This window comes from Pleurodeles waltl, chromosome 6, assembly GCF_031143425.1.
Source record: "Pleurodeles waltl isolate 20211129_DDA chromosome 6, aPleWal1.hap1.20221129, whole genome shotgun sequence".
Lineage (NCBI taxonomy): Eukaryota > Metazoa > Chordata > Amphibia > Caudata > Salamandridae > Pleurodeles > Pleurodeles waltl.
The window spans coordinates 1,407,333,607-1,407,353,427 of NC_090445.1; the positions used below are offsets into that span (position 1 = coordinate 1,407,333,607).

Below are 19,821 nucleotides of genomic sequence, written 5' to 3' on the forward strand. Positions count from 1 at the left end.
CCTAGGGGGGCTCCGCCAGAGATGGGAGGGATGGGTGGGCCCTATGGAAGAGATGGATTGGAACGAAGCACTGATGGCCCTCCGTACCCTATCAATGGCCACCCGCTTCCGGTTAATACAGACCTTTTACCTCCACATAGCTTACCTCACTCCCTCCAGACTACACCGGGCGGGCCTCCAACCCACAGCGGAGTGCCCGCGATGCATGAGCCCCGCAGCCGACTTCTTTCACATGGTATGGACGTGCCCAGTTATAGTGACCTACTGGGGAGAGGTCTTACAGGAGATCTCGGGAGCCCTACAGGGAAACATAGAAAGGGACCCACTGCCCCTCCTATTGGGGATCATGGGAGACATCGGGCTGAGAAGATCAGACCGAACCTTCCTCGGGGTGGCATGTCTGGTGGCTAAGAGGGATATAATGGCAGATTGGAAAACCAGAGGTTCCCCAGCACTGGCTAAATGGAGGCGGGGGATGGACTGGTGTGCACAACGTGAAAAATTGGTATACGAGGCCAGGGGTTGCCCGAATAAATATGACAGGATATGGGGGAAGAGGGAGGCCGCAGTGAATACCTAGGTAGTGTTTGACCTTACTTATATTGTGATGCCTGGGAGCTGGGAATCGGGACTGACCAATGTTAGGCGCCACGTTGGCTCCTTGTTAAAATGTTTGTATCATTGATCTTTTTCCTTCCTGAAAATTAATAAAATGTCTTTATCAAAAAAAAAAAATTGCATGTAGCGTAGCAGTGCCTTATGAATTCATGCAAGACTGCTTCCTTTTATTTTATATACTGTTCTTCTGCCAGTACTCAATCTACCAAGTCTGAGCAGCTGTGGTTTTTTGATTGGGGTTTGGCCTCCAAAGAACCATGCAGAAACAACTTAAAGATTGGTGAGGTGCATAGAATATTAAAATGTAGGATTTTATTTGTTGCTTCCTAACCTGCACGCTGAGACCTCCTCCCTTGGCACATGTGCAGCTCGTCTTCTATCGGGAAGCATTATATTATAACTATACTTCACCTCATGGCTGCTAAATCACGTTCAACACAATTTTCTGTGTTACAATTAAAAGGTTATAAACAAGAAGGTAAATATGGGGCAGGAGACTGGGTAAATGATATCGCTCACATATCATAGAGCATGCAATATAGGCCGGACAGACCACCTTTCTGGCATGTTCTAAAATATACTTGCTAAATATGGGCTGCTTTTACAGCAGGATGGGCTGTCATGAACCAAGAGTGCTGTTCCCGGAGCCCCACATTAGAGGTGGCCTATTGCAGTGTGGGCTGGTATACGTTTTATTGGGGCTGATTGCGGTTTCTACTCAGACGTGCGTGTTCTCTGAACCGGCCTTTGTACAGACACGCACAGTTCAGGAAGTAGGCTCTCGCATTTTTGGTAGAAATCCAAGGGTAGGGCAGTTCTCGATCTCTTGCTTTGGGTGGCGATTTGGGTCACACCCCACAGACAGGCACGGGCGCTGTTCGAGCCTCCTTCGCCTTGACAAGACTTACCCAGGCGCCCCTGAACTATTAACATAACACTCCGAGCTGCACGCGGCAGCCGCTGAACTAGAGGCACAAGCGCCAGCAGTCAAGCCATGGCAGCCAGGTTGCAGCAGAGAACCATCCTCCTGTCGTCCATGCGGCCAACGCATGCCGCTTGCGTAGTGGGCACCAAGTGCATGCTGGACTTCCACGGGTGAGACACTGCAAATGTTAACGTACGGTTTTAAAGTCGGAAGCACTTATCTTAAATTAGGTGCCTGGGGCAAATCCCCTAGTACATAGTTAAGAATACCCCCCACAACCTATAGGGCCCACCTATATCAGATTATAAAGAATGCAATTTGAGATTTCAGACGGGTCCCTGGAAGGTGCTGATTTTGGAGTGGGCGACTGGTGGATGATACAGTATTTCAGTTGCAATGAGTGGGGCTGTGGATGAGCAGGTAGTCGTGAGAGTGTGCGGGGAAAGGCGGCCATAGGCGACCTACTAGGACGTTATTGGAGAGAATTTATACTGACACGAACTCGAGACAGGTTCTCATAAAATTCGTCTTTTTTTTCTAAAATGGAAAGTGATCTAAGTGACATCTTGTTGTCTTAAACGAACCACGATTTTTTTTACAGTAAGAATAACAGATTTTCTAAAGTTCTTCTGATGTGCTCGTTTGTTGCATCAAGCATTGTGAGATTTTTTGAACGGCTGAGTAGAGCTCACACTAATCACGTTAACTGTCTCGCCTCGTCCAATGAGATGGGGCTAAATCCTGACTTCTAAATGTGGGTCTGTTCGGAGTATTCATAATAGAGCCTATGAGCAGCGGGTGCTGCAAGCCCCTGACGGTAAAGGGGTGGCGTCTTTAGACACTTCACATTGCTTCTGTACTAATTGGGGATAGTACATGTGCTCACCGATACATAGTATGCATAGTGTGCAATGTTAAGCTAGAAATCGATTTAGTTTTCGTTTTTTTCTGTTACATTTATTTTTATTTGATATCACTTCAGTCCCTATGTTTATCATGCCAATGGCTGTTTGATTTCGCTTACTGTGATGCCATCACCCATAAGCAATTTCTGAACCTTGAAAACTTGGCATATTTACTCCAGAAATACGATGCTTTCTGAACGCATAGACAGAACACGCAGTGCACGGAATGTTTATGATATCCTGTCCTATAGGCGAAACTCACCCCTGCTCTGAGTATTTATAATGAACATAAATAGTGGCGCTGCACTGACTTCTGTGATAGAACCAGGGAATGCCACACTGACAACTTGACATAGATAGGAAATGTTATACAGAAAACACTTGCGTGATTAATAGACATCACACCCAGAAAACATGATATTGACAAACAACTCTAGATATTGGAAAAACACTCAGACTGGTCGCATGAGAAAACATCAAGGTGCTTTCGGGCCTCTCTACTAGTCGCTTCTTGCTAGTCTGTTTCTCGGATGAATGCCAATCCCACCTTCTGTCCCTTTTCAGCTCTTTGAAGAGATCAAAGAACGTGGTAATTGCTATACAAGCAGACAGCACGAAAAAAAGATGATATTGTCATCAGTGGCAGGGAACTTTGCAATGACTGTGATATCATTACTAGTCTCATAAATGGGAAGATATACAACTAAGAAATAACTACTCAAGGTTTGCTGTCTTGCTCATATTGTGCAACTTCATGGAGAAGCGATGTGGAGGTTGTTCACAACTCCCTGTTTGTAACTCGAGTCTTATTTTTAGGTCTGGCTTGACAGCACAATTCTCTATTTACGCATTGTTTGCAGATCTTTAATTATAGATACAGTGTGTCACACACTCCCCTGATTCCAACCGCAGGGACGATGCTGGACCTCCAATCCCAGCTGTGGCTGTAGTGTAGCTAGTAAGGACTGCCTAGTTCCACAGACAGCCCCCAGGGCGAAAATGGGGATGGGATAAAACAAGAAAAAGGTGAACTCACATCTCTATGGGAATTGCTAGACTGCTTTGTGCACTGCCTATTAGTTAAGAACTCTTTGGACCTTGAAATCCTCTTTGCAGATGCGATATACTATAAACAACAAAAGCCAGAGTTACCTATATACTACCAACTTAGAATCTCAAACAATAGTTTCCACTTCTGGTACACTTACAGGCATCGTCATAAACTTTGCATGAAGGAGAGCATCAATCACTTAAAGAACAAATGGTGATCCTCCGGAATTCCAGAATTTACAGGATTTCCGATTCTAAATGAATACAACTTTAGTCTCTAGTAACTTATTCCAAGGTACTTGATGCAACTTGTCAAGAAGCACAATGACACACTTACTGTTCATGAATAAAGAGCTCAGAGCACTGGGCCTCAAGGGGAAGGTTCAATACTCTAACAATGTTCAAAATCCAAAATGTGCTCTCGTCTTTGGGAATAAAGTCTTGCAATATTATTAGTCTATGGATTAGTGCGCTCTAACCTGAGAAGAAAGTATTTAGGCTTAACAATACTGGAACAGGTATTAGAAGAAAACAGGAAACCCGATGCAAGAAGCTCAAGAAGAGGCAGAATCGGAACTCATGAAGGAAAACACTGGAAGCATTGCAGACGCCAGAATCACTGAATCATTAGGTAGGGTTGGAAGACTAGAATGCTGGAAGCTCTGGGTGAATCAGGAGGCGAGTGCAGAGAAGAGACTAGCTCAGGACTTGCACACTGGAAGGTGTGTGCAGGAACAATGCTTGTGCATGTCGGGAACAGGTTTGAGGTCAAGCACCAACGCTAGTTTAAAGTGGGGTATTTATACAGGAAGCCATTAGTGTTCCAGAAGGACATGTGACCCAAGTGGAAGCATGGAATGGTCCAATGAACCTGGGGGGAAATCACATGTTAAATCACAACAGATATGGGCCTAACAGGTAGCAGGTGCAAACAGTAATTGGCACTATAAACATTACAAAATGTATGATGGTACAACCCAATGGTTCACAGTGGAAATGTGACTATCCTAAAGAGACATGTGATACCTGCAGATGCAAACTAGCTGAATCTTGCGTAGCAACTAGACAGGAGGGTGAATTGTTCCATCTTCTCTGGCGGGGGCTCGGGAGAGTGCTCATGGCTGAGAGGCCCCACTGGGGAAGCAAGCATGACTGGAAGTACTCAGTTTAAGAAGGTGCCACAAGGGAAGGTTGATATGAGCCCAACACATAAAATGCCCCACAAAGGACGACCTACCGGGTGTGGTTTGTCAGAGGGCCAGGCATGAAATGATGGAATCAAGTAAGGGGCATGAACATTACTAGCTGGCCTCAGGACCATACCCTTTCCAAGCAATTAGGTAAAATAAACAACTATCAGTACATCTTAAATTTAGGACCCTTTGAACTTCAAATTCTAAGTTGCCTTCAAGTGTTACAGGTGGGGGAGGAGCTGGTCGGTGTGGGTATGAGATGGTTTGAGGAGGGAAACATGGAACACAGGATGAACTGGCAAATCATCAGGCAGCTGAATTAATAACCTTTTCAGTTGGAAAGGGACTAATAAACCATGGTTGCAACTTGTGAGGACCATGCTGTCAGACATTTTTTTGTGGCTAGCAAGGCCTTATCTTCACTTTTGTTCTCTGGTGAAAGTCGACAATGTTTATTAACATGTCTTTTCATGTTAACCTTAGCCTTTCATAAGTGTTGTGACACTTCTTGTTGAGAGTCAGCAAGCTGGTTTACAAAGTCTTGTATTGCAGGTACATTTTGAGATGTTTTAACAATGTTTTCATGCAGTATTCATGAATTGATACTTGTTACACAATAGAAATGAGATACCTTAGTGAGCAAATGCTGTGAATTATTGTACTCAAACTCTATAAACGGTAACAAGGGCTCCCGTTCCTGGGGAGTTGAGGTTAAAAGACATTGAAGTGTCTGGTTGAGTACTTGTTTTACTTGCTTTGCCCGCCTATCGGTTTGTGGGTGATGGGCAGACAAGAGTCGAGCATCAATGTCCAAAGATGTGCAAAGATTGACTCAAAACCAGGAAGTGAACTGCGGGCCTCTGTCAGAAATAATGATGGAGGGAAGCCCATTTAATTACAGGATATTTTGCGCAAATAGAGTGGAAAGATTCTTGTCATTTGTTCATGGTAATGAAGTGGGCCATTTCAGAAAGCTGGTCAATCACTACCCAGATAGTGTTGTCACTGTTGGAGTTGGGCAATTCTGTAATAAAAAATCCATACTTATCATATGCCAGGGATGTGAGGGTACAGGTAAGGTTCTTAACAGACCCAGAGGGGCAATACGCAAAGCGTAGGTCACTAAAACCATCACTGACAATTATGTAGGGTCTTGTAAATTCCAGGATGTCCAGCTAACTATGTATCATGACACCAAGTTAATGCTTCTTGTCTTAATTGTTTAGTGGAAATAAATAATGTGGTACCATGATACAGGAGGCTGATATGGACGTGATTATCTTTACCTGTTACCCACAAATCTAAGTCCTCTTGGCTTATGCTTTGTCTAATTCTGTTAAAAAATGATTCTTGTTCACCAAGACCCATTATGCCTCCAGAGGTTGTGATGCTCTGTGATGTGTGTTCCAGAATATGGCTTGTATAATCCTACCTGGATAACAGATCAGCCTTAGTCTGCTGTGTGCAGGGACGATAGGTAATGATGAAATTGGATTCTCTTAAAAGCAACAACTATCTTACTTGCCAAGGGGTCAACGCTTTTAACAATCTTAAGCACTGGAGATTATTATGAATAGTATATATGGTAATGTTATGTTGCACCCCTAATAGCTATTTCTGTCATTCTTGTCAATAGTTCTCGTTCTGCTACTGTATAGTTTTGGTTAGTTGGCAATAATTTTTTTGTAACAAGATTGCTACAGGATGCATTTATTCAGTGGTGCAGTTACATTGAAACAGAGTACCTCCTACGGCAACCTGAGAGGTATCCAACTCTACAAAGTACGTAAGTTGGTATCCGGATGTCAGAGCACCGGAGACATAGTGAATTTCTCTTTGCATGGTGTTGGACTTTTTTGCTTATGCAGGGTCATCCCCCGTCTTTTTGCCTCCTGCCTCCTATTTTGTTTGACCTGCTGCCGTTGGCTTTTGAACTCTGAGCCCTTTACCACTGCTAACCAGTGCTAAAGTGCATATGCTCTCTGTGTAAATTGTAATGTTGATTAGTTTATCCATGATTGGCATGTTTGATTTACTAGTAAGTCCCTAGTAAGGTGCACTAGAGGTGGCAGGGCCTTTAAATCAAATGCTACTAGTGGACCTGCAGCACTGGTTGTGCCACCCACATAAGTAGCTCTGTAATCATGTCTCAGACCTGCCATTGCAGTGTCTGTGTGTGCAGTTTTAACTGTAAATTCGACTTGGCAAGTGTACCCACTTGCCAGGCTTAAACCTTCCCTTTTCTTACATGTAAGGCACCCTTAAGGTAGGCCCTAGGTAGCCCCAGGGCATGGTGCAGTGTATGGTTAAGGTAGGCCCTATAGTAATGTGTTTTATATGTCCTGACAGTGAAATATTGCTAAATTCGTTTTTCACTGTTGCAAGGCCTGCCCCTCTCAGAGGTTAACATGGGGGCTACCTTTAAATCTGATTAAAGTGTATATTCCCTTTGGGAGCGGATGGACATGTGGAGTTTAGGGTCTCTGAGCTCACAATTTAAAAATACATCTTTTAGTAAAGTGGATTTTAGGATTGTGTGTTTGAAAATGCCACTTTTAGAAAGTGGGCATTTTCTTGCTTATACCATTTCTGTGACTCTGCCTGTTTGTGGATTCCCTGTCTGGGTCAGTTTGACAGTTGGGCTGGTTGCACCTCACACTAGACAGTGACACAAAGGGAGCTGGGGTGTAGCCTGCATATCCTGATGAGCCAGGAGGGAGGGGAGGAGTGGACACTCAGTTCTGCCCTCACACAATGCAGTCTCCAACCCCCTGGTGAGTGTCTGGGGCCTGGCCTGGGCAAGGCAGGATTTCACATTCAAAAGAGTCTTTACGTTGAAGTAGGCCTACTTCAAAGGAGAAATTGGGTGTAAAAAGGGCACCCAAAACCACAGACTTTAGAAACACTTCTGGAACCAAGAGGAACCTCTGCCTGGAGAAGAGCTGAATAGCTAAGGAACAAGAGCTGCACTGCATGTGACTGTGCTTTGTGGAGCTATCCTGCAGTTGCTGCTTCTGCCAGAGTAAGAGGACAAAGACTGGACTTTGTGTGCCTTCCATCTTGAGAAGAAATCTCCATGGGCTTGATCTAGAGCTTGCCTCCTGTTCTTTGAATTCTCAGGGACAGCAAAGACTTCTCTCTGCCAGCACCTGGAGGCTCTGGAGAGACTCCTACTCTGCCCCGTGGTGCCCATCCAGTTCCTGGGACCCTGAAAGGAGAAGCTGGCAGCCTAAAGACAAGAAAATCCAGGAACAGAGCGCGTGCGGGGAAAAGATTGATGCAAATCCGATCTGCGGCTGAAAAAAGGACGCGCCGCCAGCTCCTCAGCTAAGAAACAACGCTCGCAGGAAACGCGACCGAAGAATCGACACACGGAGCAGGAGAAACAACGCGCAGCGTCGCTGACGGAGGCTGGGAGATCACAACCTGCGCTGCGGGATTTTCAGATCATCGTGCGGCTGGATTTTTGACTCACATACTGCAGTGCGGAAGTTATTTTTGACGCACACCCGCCCGTGCGGGGTTATTTTTGACGCGCAACAGGTACATTTTCACTCTAGCAGCGCTAGTGTGTGTTTAAAACTACTTAAAGACTCTTTTTGCATTTTTATTGATAACTTGACTTGTGTATGGTGGATTTTTGTCGTTTTGGTCTTGTTTTGTTTAGATAAATATTTCCTATTTTTCTAAACTGGTGTTGTGTCATGTTTTCATTAAGTTACTGTGTGTGTTGGTACAAAAACTTTACACCTAGCACTCTGAAGTTCAGCCTACTGCTCTGCCAAGCTACCAAGGGGGTAAGCAGGGGGTTAGCTGAGGGTGATTCTCTTTTACCCTGACTAGAGTGAGGGTCCTTGCTTGAACAGGGGGTAACCTGACTGTCAACCAAAGACCCCATTTCTAACACATAGTTTTAATGCATGTCAGAAATAGGGTGTTTGGTTGGCAGTCAGGCTACCCCCTGTCCAAGCAAGACCCTCACTCTAGTCTGGGTAAAGGAGGGTCACCCTCAGTTAACCCCCGCTCACCTCCTTGGGAGCTTGGCACGAGCAGGCAGGCTTAACTTCAGAAGCAAGGTGTAAAGTATTTGTACCAACACACACAGTAACGCAGTGAAAACACTACAAAATGACAAAACACAGGTTTAGAAAAATAGATATTTATCTAAACAAAACACAACCAAAATGACAAAAATCCAACATACACAAGTCAAGATATGAATTTTAAAAAGAATAAGAGTCGTAATCCTTTAGAAAACAGTGAGAACGCTGTTAGCACACAAAAGTACCTGGGTAGTGTCAAAAATAAAGCCTCACAGGCGAGTGTGCATTGAAAAAGGCCAGCAATGTTTTGATTTCTCACTTGTAAGTGAGTCTGTGCGTCATTCCTCCTCTGGTCAGGTCAGCGTGCGTAGTTTCTTCTCTCCCGCTAGAGAGTGGTGCGTCAATCCGGATCGACACCTTGGGTCTGGGCAGGCTTTGCATTGATTTTTCGCACGCAGTGAGGTTGCACCAAAATCCAGCCTCACAGTGTTAGGAAGCCTCGCTGTGTGGGGGCTTGCGTCGTTAACAGCAGCCTCTGCGGGTGTTTGCGCGTCATTTCTCCAGCTGCGTTGCGTTGATCTCCCAGCCGCGATGCATGTGCAGTGTCGATTTTAGCCACGAGGCCAGTGGTGTGTCGTTTTTCAGCCGCAAGGCTGGTTGTGCATCGAAAGATTCCCCGCACGGCAGTCTTTGCGTGTGTTTCTGTACTTTTCCACCAGCTTCACCTTTCAAGGGCCCAGAGACAGGTTAGGGCACCACTTGGCAGGCAGAACTCTCAGCAAAAAGCCCAAGTGCTGGCAGAGAGAAGTCTTTGTGGTCCCTAAGGCTTCAACGACAGGAGGCAAGCTGAGTTTCAAGCCCTTGGAGATTCTTTACCAGTGAGAAGTCACACAAAAGTCAGTCTGTGTCTTCTCTCAGGTAGAAGCAGCTACTGCAGGCCAACCCAGCAAAGCACAGTCACAGGCAAAGGGGCAGTACTCCTTCTCCAGCTTCTCCGGCTCTTTTCCTTGGCAGAGGTTCCAGAAGTAATTTGATTTTCAGGGGTTTAGGGTGTTCTTCTTATACCCCTTTCTGCCTTTGAAGTAGGCCTACTTCAAAGAGAAGCATCTTTTGTTTTCAATATCCTCCCTTGTCCAGGCCAGGACCCAGACATACACCAGAGGGTTGGAAAAATCATTGTGTGAGGGCAGGCACAGCCCTTTCGGGTGTAAGTTACCACTCCTCCCCTTCCCTCAGCACAGATGCCCATCAGGATATGCAGGCTACACCCTAGCTCCATTTGTAAACCTGTCTAGAGGAAAGGTACAAACAGCCCAAATGTCAAACTGACCCAGACAGGCAATCCACAAACAAGCAGAGTCACAGAATGGTTTAAGGAAGAAAATGCCTCCTTTCTAAAAGTGGTATTTCCAAAGACACAACTTCACTAAAAGATGTATTTTGAGTTGTGAGTTCAGAGACCCCAAACTCCAAATGTCTATCTGTTCCCAGAGGGAATCTGCACTTTAAAAATATTTAAAGGCAGCCCCCATGTTAACCTATGACAGAGATAGGCCTTGCAACAGTGAAAACCAAATTTGACAGTATTTCAAGGTCAGGACATGAAAAACACAGAAGTACATGTCCCACCTTTTACATATACTGCACACTGTCAATGGGGCTACCTATGGCCTACCTTAGGGTTGCCTTACCTGTATAAAAAGGGAATGTGTAGCCATGGCAAGTGGGTACACTTGCCAAGTCGAGTTGGCAGTTTAAAACTGCCCACACAGACACTGCAGTGGCAGGTCTGAGCCATGGTTACAGGGCTAATAATGTGGGTGGCACAATCAGTGCTGCAGGCCCACTTGTAGCTTTTGATTTACAGGCCCTAGGCACTTCTAGTGCACTTTACTAGGAACTTACTAGTAAATCAAATATGCCAATCAGGGATAAGCCAACATCCACATATAATTTATATATGGAACACATACACTGTAGCACTGGTCAGCAGTGGTAAAGTATCCAGAGCAAACAAAACAGCTAAAACTGAGTCCAGCACACAGAAGCAACCTGGGAAGTAGAGGCAACAAGTTAGGGGAGACCATGCCAATGATGCCAAGTCTAACAATGCATTATTGGCCTCCTGGAACCACAGAAAAGGTATCTTTTGTGGTAAAAGTGTGGTAATGGGGCTTGCTATGTCTGAGAAATGGGTGATAAAGGGTCTATAAAAGTTTACAAACCCCATGAAGGTATGCACCTCTTTAACCAAGGTTGGTGCTGGCCAATCCAGAATCATCTGTGTTTTTTTCTGATCCATGGTAACACCTTGTGTGCATAGGAAATATCCCAAGAACCCAACACACTGTATGTTGAAGGTACATATTTCTAGTTTAACAAAAATATAATTGTCTTGGAGTTGTTGCAGGTCTTTTCTGACATGTGTTCTTTCATGTTTTGAGAGTTAATGAGAATGTCATTGATGCATGTAACTACACAAACATCCAGTAGGTCTTGCAACACCTCGTTTATGAAATACTGGAACACAGCAAGAGCATTTTGTAACCCAAAAGGCATGACTGTATATTCAAACAACCAGAATTTGGTTTGAAAGACTGTCTTCCACCCATTGCCTTCTTTAACATGGATGATGTGGTATGCAACTCACAGATCTAATTTAGTGTACACCGTAGACTTTCACGCCTGGTCGAGCAAGACTGGAAATAGAGACAATGGATGTCTATTCTCGACTGTAATCTTAATCAGGGACCTATAGTCTATGCACACCCTTAACTCACCATTCTTATTCAGTACAAAAAAGAGTGATGAAGAGGCTGGAGAAGTGGAATGATGGATGAATACCAAGGCTAATAATTAATCCAGGTTCGTTTTTAGGTATTTTGACCCATATTTAAACTTTTTTAGCGCCGCATTTGCACTGTTTTTTTACGGAAATGCGGCGCAAACTTACAAAATACAGTTGTATTTTGTAAGTTTGCACCGCTTTTATGTAAAAAAATAACGCAAATGCAGCGCTAAAATTTTTTAAATACGCCCTTTGTCTTTGGCTCCGAGAGAGCTTAGACGCAACTGCAAGAAAGCATCGCACTTGGAATGAAATCCATGCAGCAATCATATTCTCTGTGGGAAGGTAATTGCATAGCCTTTTGTTAATCAAAAATCTGGGTTTTCTACAGGAATCTGAACTGTACCTTCTTGAGTTAATGTCGCACATGTCAAAGAAGACACAACTTCCTGTGGCTCCTTGTAACAATTGTTTTGACAAAAATGGGAATCCATGATGACAAGGTGACAGGGCCAATCAATGAATCAATTGTGAAGCCGAAGCCAAGGGACTCCCTAAAATAATGCTAAAGTTAGATATGTTTATGAGATCAAAGGTCAAGGATTCCGTATGTCCATTCTCGCACACAAGAGTAATAGGAACAATTTCATATGTAATATTTCAGGAAGAGAGCTCAAAACCATCCACAGCCCTAACTGGTTCTGGTCCTTTTTTCTTAACACAATATGTAAAGACCTGGCTAATGCTAGATCAAAAATGTTTCCTGTAGTTCCAGAATCTAAAAGTATAAGTAATACATTCTGCTGTTGATTTGAAAGTATTAAGTTGACAAAAATAGTGAAATGTTGTGGAACTTTTTTATTTGAAGTGTATGCCAAAAAGTGGGGGATCTGCACTAGGACTTTACCCGACTGGATGACCCCTGTGTCAGCTGGGCTCTTTAGATTCCCTGTATCGAATTAGACATTACAGCAATATTCTTTTGAACCACTCAGGTTTGACAGTACACTCGGGCGAAATGCCCTGCATTACCAAAATACAAACACAAATTCAGCTATTTATTTCAATCTGTTTCTTCTGTAGTTAAGGAGCCGCATAAGCTCCCTATTTGCATATGTTCAGTGTTATCCTGATTCTTAGTCTCTAACTCTCTACGCTCTGGACGTATTGCTAAAGGCCTAAGTTCCCCTTAAGAACGTGTTCGCTTAGGTTATGTCAGCCTATGATCTAACTGAGTAACTAAATCTATAAGCTCAGAGCAGTCCATTGGGAGATTCACAATGTGTGTCAAAGAGTCTTTCAAGACATCTCTTAGACCTCTAAAAAAGAGGGAAGTTTGCTTTAAATTGGGGATCTGTAACTAGACTACAGAAGGTTGTAATATAAATCAGTAAATCCTTGCTAATCTGTTGTAAATTCAACAACTCATTGTCTCCTGCATGAACAAAGATGTGCTTAACAACAAGATGGCGCATCGTTTCTTTGAGTCTCCGAAAATCATGAAATGCAGGATTATTAGTTTCAATGAGGGGAATTGCCCAAGATAGGAGATTATAAAGGCAGGAAAGGTTCCTGGTTTAGCCATGAATTGTAACTGGTACTGGCTCTAAAAGGTATCAAACTTATTACAATCTCCAGAAACCTTCCCAGCGGGCACCGGAGCACCAGCGGTGGAAGTAGTTACACATACGCACAGGGTTAGCATTACCAAGGGAAGGCGTGCCAGTGGTATTTTTATTTTCACCAAAGTGTGCTGGTTGTATAACAGGCTGTGTGTATTTAGGAATTGCACCAGGCCCCACATCTTCTAACCAGGGTGACTGGTGGGAGCAATGTCTAACTAACAAATTTTTAAGTGACAGATTTTCCTGTCACAAGGAGTGCTTCACACCCTGTACCTTTGGATAATGCCTGAGCTAAATCGTCAACTTTCAATTGGTCATCTTTATCATCCGAGCAGTGGAAAGTGCAAAGATTAGCCTTCTGTCATGTAGTCAAAAGGTTCCAACCTCAGGGACTATGCTAGACCTCCAATCCCAGCTGAGGCTGCACAGTGTAACATGTAACGGCTGCCTAGTTTCACTGACAGCGCCTGGGTGGGACAAAACAAAGAACAAGAAAAAGATGAATCTACGTCTCTGCAGGAGCTGCTCGACTGCTTTGTGCACTGTTTAGAAGGCAGGAAGTCTCTGGACCTCGATATCCGCTATGCAGATGCAAAACATTATAAACAGCGAAAGACAATTTTACCTATATACTCCCAAATTAGTATCTCAAACAGTAGTTTGTGCTTCTAGTGCACTTACTGGCATCATCATAAACTTTGCATGAAAGAGAGCATCAATCAACTCAAGAACAAATGGTTATTGCTGGAAATGGCCTTTTGTGCAGGGTTATCCCCAAACCTTTCTCCTTCTTCCTCCTATTGTTTCTGATTATTTTTGCTGGTTATTGTCTCTGCACACTGCACCACTGCTGATCAGTGCTAAAGTGCTCCCTATGTAAATTGTATTGGTGATTAGCTTATCCATGATTGGCATATTTGATTTACTGTTAAGTGCCTAGTAAGGTGTACCAGAGGTACCCAGGGCCTGTAAATCAAATGCTACTAGTGGGCCTACAGAACTGATTATGCCTCCCACATAAGTAGCCCTGTAAATATGTCTCAGACCTACTACTGCAGTGTCTGTGTGTGCAGTTTGCACTGCCAATTTGACCTGGCAAGTTTATCCACTTGCCAGGCCCAAACCTTTCCTTTTACCAAAGGTGGGACACCCCTAGTAAGGTGTACCAGAGGTACCCAGGGCCTGTAAATCAAATGCTACTAGCGGGCCTAGAGAACTGATTGTGCCTCCCACATAAGTAGCCCTGTAAATATGTCTCAGACCTGCTACTGTGCTACTGCAGTGTCTGTGTGTGCAGGTTGCACTGCCAATTTGACCTGGCAAGTTTATCCACTTGCCAGGCCCAAACCTTCCCTTTTACCAAAGGTAAGACACCCCTAAGGTAGGCCCTAGGTAGCCCAATAGGCAGGGTGCAGTGTATTTAGAAGGTAGGACATTTAGTGGTGTGTTGTACATGTCCTAACAGTGAAATACTGCCAAATTTGTTTTTCACTTTTACAAGGCCTAGCCATAGGTTGTCATAGGTTATAGTATATATATATGTCATAGGTTAACATGGGGGCTGCCTTTAAGTAACTTTTAAGTGCAGTTTCCCTTTGAGAGCACATGCAGATCTGGAGTTTGGGGTCTCTGAACTCACAATTTAAAAATACATTGTTTAGTGAAGTTGGTTTTTAGATTGTGAGTTTGAAAATGCCACTTTTAGAAAGTAGGCATTTTCTTGCAGAACCCATTCTGTGACTCTGCCTGTTTGTGGATTTCCCGTCTGGGTCAGTTTGACAGTTGGGCTATTCACACCTCTCCACTAGAAAGTGACACAAAGGGAGCTGCAGTGTAGCCTGCATATCCTGATGAGCCATCTGAGCTAGAGTGGAGGGAGGAGTGGTCACTTACTCCTGAAAGGACTGTGCTTGCCTCACACAATGCAGTCTCCAACCCCCTGGTGTGCGTATGGGGCCTGGCCTGGATGGACAAGGAAGGATTTTGCAAGCACTTGAGATTTTGCTTTGAAGTTTGCCAACTTCAAAGGCAGAACAACGTATAGGAAGAAGACCCAAAACACCAGACTTTTAGAATCTTTCTGGAATCAAGAGGAACCTCTTCCAAGGAGAAGCGCTGAAGAGATGGAGGAGGAGTACTGTCCCTTTTTTGTGTTGCTCTGCTTGACTGACCTGCAGTTGCTGCTTCTGTCTGAAAAGAGTGCAAAGGGTGAACTTTGCTGTGTGTCCTGCTTGCGAAAGTTCTCCAAGTGCTTGGAGTAGAGCTTGCCTCCTGTTGGAAATCTCAGGGACATCAAAGACTTTAGTCCCCTCGAGATGCAGCACTGGGAACTGTGTGTTTTGTGCTGCTCAAGAGGAGAAACCACCGCAACATCGCCAACGATGCCGCAGGCCTGCACCGTGACCTGCCAAGGCCGCACGAAGTTGCATTGCCCCGCTTCGCACCGCGACCCTGGTCTCACCGACCCCATCATCGGACAACTTCACCGAGCCGCTGCTCGCACCACAACCTGTGGGCCCTACACTCCGGCATCTCCTGCTCACACCGCAGCCTGGGCATCCCCCACGACGTCGCTCCTGCTGACACCGGCACTGCTGCCTGCACTGTGGCCTGTAGACACCACTCGTGAGGTACACAAAGCATCGTCCCATCCCTCACCACTGCCCCGTCCACCAACGCCAGCATCATCGACTCCAGTGTTGGCACCAGGCATCCTGCCTGCACCGGGGCCTGTGAATACCGCTCCTGAGGGTCACAAAGCACCATTCCGTCCTGTACCACTGGCTTGGGCCTACCGATGACAGCACTTTAGCAATGACGACGACGCTGCCTGCTCCATGACATGGTGGCCCCGCGTGTTGCACCGCCCCTCTTCACACCGCAGACCTAGTCGCATCGATGCCGCTGGATGCCGTCACCGAGCTGCAGCCTGCACCGTGACCTGTGGGCACTGCACGTTGCATCGTCCCGCTTTGCACCGCAGCCCCAACACCATCCAAGCCAGTGCTCCTGACTTGTTCAGTCTGGAGCTCGATCCGCAAGCGTGTGACTTCAAGGTCCCGACAACTCCTGTGCCGACTCCGGAACCAACACCGTGACGCCTGCAAACCCGCTCTCCGGAGCTCACTGCAAGGATCACGATGCGCTGCAATTCCAAATGTACTGTTATGCCAGTCTTCCTGACACCGTAGCAGGCCTGCAATGCTGCAGCTGGCCTGAACTGTTTGTTTTGTTGATCACAATGCCGTGATAGCCCCGGGTGGGGCTATTGACTTCAAGGAACTGTATTTTTGAGGAAATCTTGCAAAATTCATATCTTTAATAATGTATGGTGGTTTTTTATCATATTTGGTCTTGTTTTATATAGATAAATATTGGCTATTTTTCTAAAACTGGTGTGGTGTCCTTTTGTAGTGTTTTCACTGTTTGTTGTGTGCAAATGCTTTGCACATTGCTTCTGAGATAAGCCTGACTGCTTGTGCCAAGCAACCAAGGGGGTGAGCAGGGGTTATCTGAGCGGGTATCTCCTTATCACAGAATTATCAGGAAGGCTTGGAAGACTAGAGCCATAGAAGTTCCAGGTGAATCAGGAGACGACCACAGGGAAGAGACTTGCGCAGGACTGGCACGGTGGAAGGTGAAGGCAGGAACAATGTTTACACATGTTGGAAACAGGTTCGAGGCCAAGCACCAGTGCAAGTTCAAACAGGAGTATTTATACAGGAAGCCAAGAGTGTTCCAGAAGGGCACCTGACCCACGTGGAAGCATGAAATCTTCCAGTGAACATTGAAGAAAATCACTTGTTACATAACAACAGAAATTGGCCTAACAGGTGTAAACAGTAATTGACACTATAACAATTACAATGGAACTCAAATACATGATGGTACACAAAGTGGTTTCAGTGGATAGTGACTATCCTAAATAGACATGTTATATCTGTAGTTGCAAACTAGCTGAAACTTGCATAGCAACTAAAAAGGAGGGTTAATGGTTCAGCCTTCTCTGGAAAGGGGGAAACCATAGAGAGAGCTTGAGGCTGAGAGCTGCCACTAGGAGAGAAAGTATGACTTAAAGTTCTCAGGTTAGGGAAGCGCCACAAGGAAAAGGTTGACATGAGCCACCCATCGCACATAGGGTACAATATGGAGTCATGATACAGTGGCTGTGGAGGTGGGATCGCCGTCTGCATAGTATGTAGGCATGTATCCCTGCTCATGTTAACTCAACTGCAAGTGAAATTGGTATTCTGACTTTTTGTTGGCCCTGTCAACGTGTAAATTTAGCATGTTCTGTGTCAGGCCCAGAACCTGTTCTGTGTCCTGAAGAGGCGCACAGAGTTTGCTCTGATAACTGTCATGGGACTGACTGCTTTCCATGCCATTGGTTTATTCTACAAAGTAGTAGTAGCAGCATACAGAGTTTTTTGGCTTTTTAGACTGATCATGCCTTATTCCTTGTCCAATAACAGTTAATTCTACTGACCCTAACTGTGGAAAGATCACTTTAGTGTGATCATCAGGCTCCATGTGTGTATTTGAAGGATGAAAGTGTAGTTCATTCATGGTAGCCGGATTCTTGGCATGGTAAGAGTCTGTGTGCTAGGACTAGTGAAGTCCATGTGGGATGGGTCCTGGATAACCACGGTACAAAGTGGATTGTGGATACAGTTGCCTCAGACAGTGGAAGTGCATTTACTGCATTTATATGGCAGGAGGATAGAGATTCAGGATATAAGGGATGTTGGAGATGTTGGAGATGGGCTACCCTCACAAGCTAAATGGAGTCCTTTCAGCAAGGGGCTGCTGATTACTTCTTCCTGACCACTACCACTGGGTGGATGGTTGAGATTAGGGGTGACATGCGTTTTTTTAGTTTTAAAGGTGAGGAAGGTTCTAGGTAGTGCCTGGCCATTTTTGTTTCCTGACTGCTGCTGCATTAAGGCTGATGTCAGCCAGGCTCCTGGATCTCACACTTCATTCTGTCCTTTTTTTAAAAACTGCTTGTCACTAACCTCATGGCTACCTTCTGTGGGAGCCACCACCTTGCACATAGTCTGTGCCTGCACTATAGCCAAAAATTGATATTTAAAAAGCAACCACTCCTAACGAGTTCCTTAACATTGGATTTACATCGTCTGCCTGGAAAATGAGAATAAAAGTCATACCCAACCAACCCGTTTTTCAGTTCTAGCTGCTCTTTGAACAAAGAGAGGAATGTTCCATGGAGTAGTTGGAGAGCTACTGTGTAACCAGGGCTGCTGGTAGCATGCCATTCAGTCTCATAGCATCACCTATAGCTTGTGCAGATTGCTGTAGAAACTGAGGGTCTGCTTAGCACCTAGAACCCTGCTTGCTTACTCAAAAAGGATGGAGAGTCCCTAGCCTTTAAGGAGGAGAGACTGCCGTCAGGAGAGAAGCCATAGCTGAGCTCTATGTGAAGGGTTTCCCAGTGCGGTTCCCCAAAAGAGTGCATAAATAAATCAAAACCTAAAACAACACTGTGTTTTCTAGCACCCCTGCAGCGTTCTCAAAGGACTGGTGCTGCATCTGCATGAAGTTGTATTCCTGATAAGGAAGCTGTTGTTGCTTCCAGATCAGAAACCCTGTCCTGGCCTCAGGCTGCAACAGCCGAAGAGGAGCACCTATCTAAAACTAGCCCAGAGCCCACGATTGTCGAGCACAGACCTGACCCAAAAAGGGAGTATGCATTTGCCAAAAATGAACACCTTCCAAGCAGGCTACTGCTGTGCTACTCACTCACCAAATTCCCAAGTCCACGGTGGTCCTGTGTCACCAGAGGTGACTCTGAAGGTGGAGGTCCAATGAGCACACCCATCATAGCTGCACAGGCTGTGCCTCCATAAGCAGCTTAATAGAAAGCCTAAGCTGAAAGTCTGAACTGATTGTGCGGAGGTAAATCTATTGTTCTAGCAATTTCTGTTGCCACTATGATCACTTTTGGCAAGAGCTGTTTTAAATGATCTCAAAATTATCCCATGTTGTAATCCCTGGTGAGCTTTACCCTTGACTAACATGTGCCTACTCCTGGACTTGTTTGTATGTCACTATAGACATTGGGACAGCTTCCAGGAAGAGTGAGAGGACACCATAGTGGGTGTAACACTTGACTAGGTATCAAAAGTTAGATCGCAAACCTATAATTGTGTCCCTGTTGAACTGTGTAGTATTTCGATTTGCTGTGAGGTTAAAATACTTTCTTTTTTCTAAGGTAGAATGGGCAATACATTTTGGTTTGTGTTGCTTGACTGTTGAATTCTTAGCTCTTGCCCCCACGCTACCTCCCTGAGAGGCCTTTGATTGCTCACCCTTGCTACCATGAGAGTCAAGGTCAAATAGGGTAAACTTGGTTGAGTTTCCAGACCCAAAGTAGCATTGACTCCTGATATCAGCAACAAACAGCCTCAAACCCCAAAGTTGTGACTCTGTTGCTGGTGCCTTCCAATGTTTGGGGGTGACTCACAGTGGGCTGTGACCCCATACAGTTGAGTGTCTCTCTCTCCTTAGTCTGTTGGGTGTTTGGTATATCATTCCGCCTACTGTGGTGTGCTTGCCGGACAATGCATAAGGGAGTACTTTAGATCAGGAAAAGGCACTTGACTATCAGACATTCAATTTACTCCGTTCATGCATTTTATGCAGAGAGCAATTTT

At 45.0% G+C, this 19,821-nt stretch overlaps 1 protein-coding gene across 1 annotated transcript in view; it reads left to right on the forward strand.

Annotated features, from left to right (window-relative positions):
• Positions 1-1,476: 1,476 nt before the first annotated feature.
• LOC138300898 (protein-arginine deiminase type-3-like) overlaps positions 1,477-19,821 on the forward strand; it is a 624,978-nt gene continuing 606,633 nt past the window's right edge. Inside the window, exon 1 of the mRNA XM_069240758.1 lies at positions 1,477-1,713. Coding sequence (XP_069096859.1) covers positions 1,613-1,713 — 101 coding nt within the window. The 5' untranslated portion in view covers positions 1,477-1,612. The remainder of the gene's footprint in view (positions 1,714-19,821) is intronic.